Source organism: Salvelinus alpinus, chromosome 5 (genome assembly GCF_045679555.1).
Source record: "Salvelinus alpinus chromosome 5, SLU_Salpinus.1, whole genome shotgun sequence".
Lineage (NCBI taxonomy): Eukaryota > Metazoa > Chordata > Actinopteri > Salmoniformes > Salmonidae > Salvelinus > Salvelinus alpinus.
In genome coordinates this window covers 65,990,044-66,001,301 of record NC_092090.1, presented here as the reverse complement: position 1 = coordinate 66,001,301, position 11,258 = coordinate 65,990,044, and the positions used below count along the sequence as shown (strand labels likewise).

Genomic DNA, 11,258 nt, shown 5'->3' with positions numbered 1-11,258 from the left:
ACGCTGAGCCGATTGAGTACCGCCCTATGGGACTCCCAATCACGGCCAGTTGTGATACAGCCTGGATTCGAACCAGGGTGTCTGTAATGACGCCTCTAGCACTGAGACGCAGTGGTCTCTTGAGAGCCCAAATGGTAGAAGTGAATGTTATATGTATAAAGTGTATTATTATGGTAGCGGTGAATGAATATATGTCTCTGCGTGTTTATGTGAGAGAGGGAGATCAAGAGTCCTTGTATCTGCTTCCCATGCATGCCCTTAGGACAGACGGACATGTGAGTTGGACCTTCTCGGACAACTGCCCGGTGTGACTCACCCTCTCTTTATTCCCCTCGATCCAAAACTGCATTGCCCACTAAGGAAGGGGGACATGTATCTCGGAGAGACCTTGTTAGAATGCTACGCTAATTTCAGTAATAGTGAGAGAGGAAGACGAAATGAGAGGAAGAAAAAAACAGAGTATAAATAAATCCTCAATAAGATACAGTAATACGATCAATAGTCATACTTAATGACAGACACATTTTCTCTCAGCAAAAGGAGCCTTTATTGGTGGTTGTTTCATATAAATACAGTTTGTACATTGTTTGAGTGAACCACAACAGCGTAAACCTTTACGACAATCAGAGCAGAGCATCTGAAGAGAGACATGCGGTACCATCTAAGGGCCCTCAGATCAAGTCCCTTCTTATGCACATCAAGATGAGACAGAGAAAGAAAGGACGAACACAGACAGGAACATAGATCCACTTACACTGCATGATCGCACGATAATGTATGATAATGAAAGATGTGCTTGATAAGGGGACGAGGGAAAGCGGAACCGCTACTGCTCTCCACCACCTGCCACTTACACTCAGGGCTCTAAAGTGCAACCATTTTGGTCGCATATGCTCTTAGATATTTTGCTTTGCGACCTGACATTTAGTTTGGGAGCACCAGTGCGACCATGAAAATGAATCACCCCAGATAATAATTGTTGTGCCCTCGAGAAAAAAGCGAGTGAATATTAGTTCAATCCAAAGCCCACATGTGAAGAATGTTAAAGAATGCATCAGTGATTTGTATTTCTTGCAACTTTCTGAAGATGTTAACTGCAAACTAGGCACACCGACACTAATCACTGCACGGACGCTCAGGCCACTAGAGCCACACACACCTGTTCTCTGGGGGAAAATCTAGCTTCTGGTCTGTCTGTTGCCAACCTCTCTCACATTTCTCTGTGAGTGGGGTGATAGGCTTCTGAGAAGAAGTGAGATAAGTGAATGAGGAAATCAGGATTTATTTACATGAGCTGCAGATCCGTCGGGCTTTGAAACAGAGAGGGTGATCCAGACGTGATAATCAGTCTCAGCATGGGTTCCTCTATACTCCCCCGTCGCCTTCTCTCCTCTGTCAGTCTCTCTGTCTCCCTCTTCTCTATCACTCTCTTCATGCTGTCAATATCATTTTGTATCTCCTCGTTGCCTCTTCTGTTCATCTGTCAACTTCACTTCTGTCTCCTAATGCATTCGCAACTGAGGCAATTCAAGGATCGGGCTGCGGTTCGCTCGCTCTACAACCAACACACTCCTCTCAAAAACACCATACAATGCTGTAAAAAGTATCATCAGGAACATTCAGGAATGTCATATTCTTATATTTTCCTTGAAATAGGATAGATTGTTACGGTCAGATGATTCTTAAATAGACTGCTTCCAGAAAGCCAAGCCCATGTCTGAGATTTGCACTCTATTCCCTTTATAGAGCTCTGTGTTTGACCAGGGCACATATGGCTGCCATTTGGAACGTATCCCAATTTACAGATAAAGTACATGGCCTGTGAGTCACTGCTGTTCTGGCAGGTCTACAGAGACGTGGACAGACACACTCTGTCCAGACCCATGCAGATGGACTGGTGTTTAATACGCACAGACTGCCCTCTACTCTACTCTCCTTTTACAGACAAAAAACAAAGGTCCAGTCCAAACACAAACATGCTTCATCTGACACAGGGCTCGCCGCTCGCCGATCCCTCTCCTCTCCTTTCATCTGTCTGGTGAGGTCTCCACTGGAGGTCAGGAATTATAATGAGACCATGCCAATCCCAGAGCGAACTGTTGTCTGTGTTGTTTTAGTAATTCCCCAACATTATTTAGCACTATTTCTCTGTTGAGGTCTGCAGGGGTGCTCCTCCATTCACTCTATATATTTTTTTGGGGGGGATATTTAAACTTTTTCTACACTTAAACATAGTTTAGATTCTTTGTTTGAAGTCATACTAAATACTATAGGCTACAATATTCTCGACAAACTGATATTCGATTAAAATAGTAGCTGTAATATGAGCAAACGTATTCAAAACATTAACACAACATTGAGATTTGCATGAAAACAACGAACAACACAGCTATGCGTTAAAAGGCAAAAGAAACCCCCAGAAAACATCTGATTATGTACATCAGAGATAGTGGGTTAGTGTAAAGCAATACTAACACTGTAAATACCTTTGCTCTTTTTTTCATTTTTCTTTTGCTGATGAATCCTGCTAAAATAAATATCTTGACACGGCTGCAATAAGACACTTCACAATGTCGATATAGATCTCTCAACAAGAATAACAAATACATGTGAAATACACATGTCTGAAATAACACATAATAACACGTATGAAATAACACATAATAACACTTATGAAAGCAGAACCCGAGAGAGTAAGTGGTGTAACAGAGGTGGTTTGGGATGGTTGCTGATAATGGCCAATGCAGGGGACTCAGTCAGCTAGAGGATATCATATGGAAACTGGACAGTAAAACATGTTGTTCTGATCTTCCTCCAGGGATGCTGCGTACTGGGCTAATAGTTCCGTCGTGCAGGGTAATTGTCTGACAGAGTGTTCAGAAACGTTCAACAGTGCCTCAGACACGTCAGCAGCAGGACAAGTGAAATCCATTTGATAGATCAGTGCAATACAAACAACAACGTTGCTTTGTTCAACGGTTCATCTTACCATTTCTCCCATCCTGGTCTCATAGACTAGACGTAACATAGGGCATGTACATCCAGGACACTAAAATTCGTATGTTATGTAACGTTTGGTATGGTTCAGTGGAGGCTGGTGGGATGAGCTATAGGAGGATGAGCTCCTTGCAATGGCTGGAATGGTATAAATGAAACGGAGTCGAACATGTTGTTTCCATATGTTTGATACCGATTCATTAATTCCATTCCAGTCATTACAATCAACCTGTCCTCCTATAGCTCCTCCCACAAGACTCCACTGGTATAGTTACATAAGACAAAAGGTTAATTAAGGTAAAAATAATGTCTAGCGAACCAAAAGTTGCGTATTCAAATCTCATCAAGGACAACGTAAGCATTTTAGCTAATTAGTAACTTTGCAACTACATCCTACTTTCAACTACTTAGCATGTTAGCTAACCCTTCCCCTAACCCTAACCTTAACCCTTTAACCTAACTCCTAAACCGTAACCCTATAACCTAACTCCTAACCTTAACCCTAACCACTCACCAATAGCCTAGCAAACATTAGCCACCTAGCTAATGTTTGAATTAGCTACCTAGCTAATGTTTGAATTAGCCACCTAGCCACCTAGCTAATGATAGCCACAAAAAATTGGAAATCGTAACATATCATACATATTGCAAATTCTTAATATATTGTAGGAATTGCAATGCGTAACATATTACAATTGTAATTCATAACATATCACACAAAATGGATAATGGAAGTCCACAAATTAATACATACATACGAACATACATACGTACCATATTATACTAAATGGAGTGTCTCGTATAGAATAATACAAAATGCTCTGAGACCAGGTTGCAGCTTTTCTCCCTCCAGCAAATTGTAAACCACATCAGCTGCAATAGTTGGATATGTTCAATTGCTTTCATGTGCTGTTTAGCGTGACAGTTATATTCAAAACAAAATGTACAACAGAGACCAACACAGACCACACAAGCCAAGCCATGTGCAGTAGCAGTAAATGAGCAAGTGTTTGTAACATTACAGCATGGCAGGGGTAGGCAACTAGATTCAGCCGTGGGAGAATTTTTGGCGAAGCGTATGGTTGGAGGGCCGGAACCTAATTATAATAATCTGTACGCTGCAAATTGACCACAACTAAGCCCAAAATGTCAATAATTTCGTACCTTAATTGTGGGGGGAAATCACTTGTGGGCCTGTTTTGGCCCGTGGGCCACCTGTTGCCGACCCCTGCAGTATGAGTTCATTTGGTATGCTTAACAATGACATTTCAAAGAAACAACAAAGTTATACAGAGAACCAACCAAACATAACTGTACTATGTACAAGGAGGTCCACACAAGAGATTAACTGATCTTTCAGCACTGTATCAGAGAGCATTGTGTGTGGCACCCTATTCCCTATGAGCCCTGGTCAAAATAAATGCACTATATAGGGAATAGGGTGCCATTTGGGGCGCATCTGTGGCTGTGGTAAACTACAAGCAGTGTGTGAGCTGCTGTCCAGCAGTGCTGCTGTAATCTTTGCTTATCCAGAAGTAAAATCTCACGTGATTTGGTCATCTGCTTAAAAAAAAATGCTGTGTTCGTATGTGTTCGAAATGGAGAGTTCCGGCAAAAACAGTCTCCACCCTCGCAAAAGCAAGCTCTCTGTCAAAGCCCCCCCCCCACCCCCCACCCCACGCGCAAAGCACTCGAAGCGAAGCAGTTTAAGTACCGCCTTTCCCCAATCCTGATATGTCCAAATGACCAGTGACGGAAAACTGGAACTGATGCTGCTTGTCTCTCACCCATCCCATTCAGTCCTGGCAGATTCTCTCCATCTAAACGCATCAAAGCAGTAGCCACTCAGATCACTGTAGCAGAGATAAGCACATCTCATGGTGCGTTGCACCAGCCAGAATCCATCATGTAGATGGTAGGCTCATACATACAGGTAAGTGAAAATCACATCACATCATTAAGGCAAAGGAGAGATCTGCTCTTTTTACCCTGTGTGTGTGTGTGCATTCGTGTGCATGGATGTGTCTGTATGTGCCTATGTGCGTTTGTGTCTTTGTGTGTGTGCTTCTTTCTGTATGTGTGTGTACAGCTGTTCTGTCTCATTCCATTCCATCTCTCTCTCCCCTTGTGGGTAATTAGTGTGATTGGAGAGAGATGGCGTTGATGAGGACATTCACCCAGTTGAGTAGACAGCATGGCGCCAGCTCTCTCCCAACCCACTGGAACAAGGCCAGCCTATTGTCTCCATCACTACAGTGATCAAAACCAACACTGCTTTCTGAAATAAGCAACCATACATCCTGCAACATTGTCAATTAACAAATCTGTTTTGAATGAGGTTGAGTACACATTCAGCTGCCTCTCTTTGGCATAATCTTCTCTTGAACCTGCCATCTGAAATGTAAAAACATTCTATTGAATTTAGACATTGAGTGTTTGGTCTATTTTTGGTTTCAGTATTCAGTTCAACTGTATGGGAGCTACCGACCTTTTGGTTTAGGACGGATGCCTTTTTGGCTGAACTAGTGTCTGCCTGAGAGAGTTTGTTTGGAGAGAAGAACAGGCTACCTGGTTCCCCATGTTAAATTAATCAGTTGCAAGGCGTGTTTCATTTAGTGGCTGTCTTGAGGAGAAATGCAATGTCTGAGTGAATTCTGTCCTCCTTCCTACAGACTGTGTCCACTGAGACGTGTCTCTCTCTCTCTCTCTCACACACACACACACACACACACACGCGCGCGCACACACGCACACGCGCACACGCACACACATCTCATTAAAATTAAATCTGAATGAATCTTAGAAGTCTACCAGACACAGTAACATAGGAGTGGCAAGGCAGAAAGAATAGGTATCTAATTACAACGGGATAAGTAGATATTCTACACCCCTAATGATTTACGTTTTTGAATTCAGTACTACAGATTCAGATTCAAAACAACATCCTGGTACTTTGCCAGCCAGGAAAGGTAGAGGAGAACCGATAAAATCAAACTCTCTCTGTGGTGAACAGAAGCTAGCGGTACCAAAGGAGCAGATTCTGTTGGTTTCTGAAGCCATTGTGGTATGTTGAATTTATTGTCTTCCTAGAAATTTGGCTCTAGGGATTTAATCGTTTGGGCAATAAGCTTAGCCCATTCCTGAAAGCTTAGACTCTCCAGAACATGCATGACAGAAGACTGTGTTAGCCCACTTATCTAAAGCCCATAGGCATATGTTCAGGAAGTTAATGTAAAGGATGAATGCAGTACTTTTTCTACCATATTGACACTGAATATAAATATAGAATATGGAATTAAATTGAAATGTAATTTTAAAACTTAATGCAATATTCATTAAATTCAGTTTCAAATCATGAAATACAATTTGAATTGATGAATTCAATTATTCAATAAGGCATTACAAATGCAAAAATATTGATTTAAAATGTAAAATGTTAATACAAACGTAAAATTGGGGAATTTAAATACATGTGTGTGAACAGCTGTGGGTGTCTGTGGGTCTGTGTGAGAATGTGTGATTATGTGTGTGCTGAACATCATACATAAGTGTACTCGTTAGGTTTCAGATGGTGGGGTAGGAGCTGCGGTGTCACAGCTATAACAGCTCCCTCCCGCTGAACACACAGTCACACAGAGGTTGCATGGCAAAGGGCACCCTCTGGTCAATAGCAATGCACTATCTAGGCAATAGGGTTCCATCTGAGACCCAGAGGTTTTATACAGAGAGAATTGCCTCAAAGCTGCCTCCCTTCTTCCCTCCCTCCCTCAGCGGCATTATGCTAAGTATCCAGACCCATCTTCCCATCGCTAGTTACAAGAACTAACAAAAGCCTCGCAGTGCAGTTTCTCTTTGTTTATGTAATCACACTACATTTCTCCACTGTCTTATGTCCTGTGAAGTACACAGCTGACTAGCACTCTTTTCAGGTCTATCCCACATTATTCCACTGAAGTCATGCTGAAAGGCCACCAGCTAAACACACATCAGCCCCAGTAGTTTAGTTTCCCATGGAGTGCTGGCTTGTTAACCCCGGGCTTCGTTTCAGGGTCTTATGCTATGCAACCGGAATACCAAGCTTATCATAAACATGTTCATGAGAACTGACTGTGCTCCCAGCATTCACACACTAATGCACCATTCAGAAGTACTGATGGTAATATGAACATTAGAAGCAACTGTGAATCTGCTAGATAAGTTTTGGTTAGATTCTGATAACTGAAGCTTTGTGGATAGTGTAAAGGTTCGAGTGTTCAGTTAGGGCTGGGTCCTGTATTAAGCTTGTTTTCTGTATTGATCAAGTCTTGAAGCCAGCCTTTATCTCTGCGGGCTATAGACGGGTTGGTAGTTTAGCAACAAAACCGACACGTGTGCAACTATGGGGCAAAACAGACAGGGTTGGTTTAAATTTCTGACAACATGTAAACTACATTTTGTCTCCAATGTTTGTTGAAAACATAAATAAAGTTGCACAATGAGTACATGTTGTCTCTCAAATACATCCTTACATTTCTTGGTTAGCTAGCTAGCGAATTTGAGCCATTTTAGCATAGACATGACAGCAGTCAAAAACCTCAAAAAACAAGGTAAAGCTAGCTGAAACGAGCCACTCACGATTCCCCACTTGTCATTGTTGCTAGCTACCTGGCCATCCAGAATCCCAACAACACGCGGCTTTCTGGCCCATTGAAGCGTGCGCATCGTTTTCGTGACGTTCTCAGCTAACTCGTGTACAGCAGGTACCAGGTAGTGTGGGCTAGGTATGCCTTACGGCCAAACTAAAACTCCTGTTTAGTTTGAATCAGGGCACACTGGAAAGCACAATGCCCTCTGAAGGGGAACCAAACCAAGCCTTAGTCACAGGCGGTAGACTTGATGCCCAACATTCAATGAAAGGACATTATCCACATACATGGACAGAACCCACACACCAACACAAATGTACACTCACACAGAAACACGTTCACGGCCACACACACAAAAACACACATGCACACGGTCCCCGTTGGCAGATATTGTGAGAGAGTGTTCAGCGGTGCTTGACTCTACTCTCCCCTCCCTACTCAGGCAGGTTGTTGTAGAAGCTGGAGGTCTCCGAAACGGTCTTGGAGATGCTGCGGGACGAAGAGCCATTGGAAGTCAGGTCCAGAGAGGAGCGCCTGGGTGCCGCCGCACACAACCCCACGCCCCCGCCACCAACCACCCGCGCCCCGGCCTCACACCCGGCCCCAGATAGGGCCCCGAACCTGGGAGGCTCCAAGTCGTCGACCACGTGCGGCACGGCGGACACAGCGGTCTCCATGCGACTGGTCTTATACATGCTGGTCTGGGTCTGTAGGTAACGTGTGGACTTGAGCTCCAGACCCTCGTAAGAGCCAGCGGGAACACAGGGACAGCATCGGAACGCCTGCTTGAAGCCAGCTCGGAACCTAGGGAAGGACAGAGAGACAGAGAGCACAGGACAGACACAGACAGATAAACGAGAGACCAGGAGGACAGATTTTTTTTAAAGGGGAATGTGAAAAAGCTGAGGATATAGAGTAAGAAGAAGAGGAAAGAGTTTGATGGAAAATGAGTGGAGGCAGATGTGGAGAGGATGCTGCAGAATGTTTCATGACTTAGACCCTGGCAGTTCTCTAGCAGTGTAAGTAACTCTCACATTTTCGTTTTGTACTTTAATGACACTCAGCCATAACCTAGTGTGAAATAGGCATCTTTCAGAGACACCAGACAGCCGGCAGGTGGTTGTTAGGAAAAACAATGGGAGGTTGGTTCATCATATAATTTACCACCACAGTGAATTAACCATATTTACAATAGCAAAAAATGGAAGATACAGGTTTCAAAATTGCCCTTTGAATGAAGTATGCTGTAAATTACAGCACATTACACTGTTTTCACATTCGGCAATACACTTGCACTACCCATTAAAATTGACTGAACATCACATTCCATAATTCAAATCAAACTTTATTTGTCACATGCGCCGAATACAACAAGTGTAGACCTTACTGTGAAATGCTTACTTACAAGCCCTTAACCAACAGTGCAGTTCAAGAAGAGTTAAGAAAATATTTACCAAATAAAATAAAGGAAAAATAATAAAAAGTAACACGATGAAATAACAATAACGAGGCTATATACAGGGGGTACCGGTACCAAGTCAGTGTGCGGGGGGTACAGGTTAGAGGTCATTTGTAATGTAGGTAGGGGTGAAGTGACTATGCATAGACAATACACAGGGTGTAGCAGCAGTGTACAAAACAAATGGAGGGGGAGGGGGGTGTCAATTTAAATAGTCCAGTGGCCATTTGATTAACTGTTCAGCAATCTTATGGCTTGGGGGGTAGAAGCTGTTTTTAAGGAGCCTTTTGGTCCTAGACTTGGTGCTCCGGTACCGCTTGCCGTGCGGTAGCAGAGAAAACAGTCTATGACTGTTGAAGTCTCTTACAATTTTATGGGCTTTCCTCTGACACCGCCTATTATATAGGTCCTGGATGGCTTGGCCCCAGTGATGTACTGGGCCGTACGCACTACCCTCTGTAGTGCCTCACGCTCAGATGCCGAGCAGTTGCCATACCAGGCGGTGATGCAACCGGTCAGGATGATCTCGATGGTGCAGCTGTAGAACTTTTTGATGATCTGGGGACACATGCCAAATCTTTTCAGTCTCCTGAGGGGGAAAAAGTTTTGTCGTGCCCTCTTCACGACTGTCTTGGTGTGTTTGGACCATGATAGTTTGTTGGTGCTGTGGACACCAGGGAACTTGAAACTCTCGAACCCGCTCCACTACAGCCCCGTCAATGTTAATGGGGGCCTGTTCGGCCCGCCTTTTTCTGTAGTCCACAATCAGCTCCTTTGTCTTGCTCACATTGAGGGAGAGGTTGTTGTCCGGGCACCACACTGCCAGGTCTCTGACATCCACCCTATAGGCTGTCTCATCGTTGTCAGTGATCAGGCCTACCACTGTTGTGTCGTCAGCAAACTTAATGATGGTGTTGGAGTCGTGTTTGGCTACGCAGTCGCGGGTGAAGAGAGAGTACAGGAGGGGACTAAGTACACACCTATGAGGGGCACCAGTGTTGAGGATCAGCGTGGCAGATGTGTTGTTGCCTACCCTTACCACCTGGGGGTGGCCCGTCAGGAAGTCCAGGATCCAGTTGCAGAGGGAGGTGTTTAGACCCATGGTCCTTAGCTTAGTGATGAGCTTTGAGGGCACTATGGTGTTTAATGCTGAGCTGTAGTCAATGAACAGCATTCTCACATAGGTGTTCCTTTTGTCCAGGTGGGAAAGGGCAGTGTGGAATGCGATTGAGATTGCGTCATCTGTGGATCTGTTGGGGTGGAATGCGAATTGGAGTGGGTCTAGGGTATCCGGGAGGATGCTGTTGATGTGAGCCATGACCAGCCTTTCAAAGCACTTCATGGCTGCCGACGTGAGTGCTACGGGCGGTAATCATTTAGGCAGGTTACCTTTGCTTCCTTGGGCACAGGGACTATGGTGGTCTGCTTGAAACATGTAGGTATTACAGACTCAATCAGGGAGAGGTTGAAAATGTCAGTTGGTCCACGCATGCTTTGAGTACACATCCTGGTAATCCATCTGGCCCCGCGGCTTTGTGAATGTTGACCTGTTTAAAGGTCTTGCACACATCGGCTACTGAGAGCGTTATCACATAGTCATCCAGAACAGCTGGTGCTCTCGTGCATGCTTCAGTGTTACTTGCCTCGAAGCGAGCATTAAAGGCATTTAGCTCGTCTGGTAGGCTCGCGTCACTGGGCAGCTCACGTCTGGGTTTCCCTTTGTAGTCCGTAATAGTTTTCAAGCCCTGCCACATCAGACGAGCGTCAGAGCCGTTGTAGCAGGATTCAATCTCATGTGTGATCAAATCTGTGATCGTTGAAGACATCTTTCACAATGTAATCAAATGAAAGACACGAAAGAAACAATGTTTAGATGGCACTAGTTTGCATCAAGCCTGTCTTGAGCATTTGGCCATAGGTTCTCATCGAAATTGCAGTAAATATCTTCATTGTTCATGCACTTAGGGAAAAACCTTTTGGCATGGCGAATCCAAACCTGACATAGGTCTGGATAGAAATCATTGTATGCCTCAGCGAATACTACAGTAAAGTCTGCAAAAACACTACAGTGAATACTATAATATTCCTACCACAGTACACACTATATTATTTTTTCATGTGGGCTTGTCAACATCAGGTAAAATAAAAAATCATAATAGTCATCATCATAGTATTAC

General features: G+C 44.0%; 1 protein-coding gene across 1 annotated transcript in view; it reads right to left on the bottom strand.

The window, feature by feature from the left end:
- Positions 1-523: 523 nt before the first annotated feature.
- Positions 524-11,258, bottom strand: part of LOC139576534 (substance-P receptor-like) — a 36,008-nt gene continuing 25,273 nt past the window's right edge. The window contains exon 5 of the mRNA XM_071402742.1: positions 524-8,426. Within this exon, the coding sequence (XP_071258843.1) occupies positions 8,057-8,426 (370 nt within the window). The 3' untranslated portion in view covers positions 524-8,056. The remainder of the gene's footprint in view (positions 8,427-11,258) is intronic.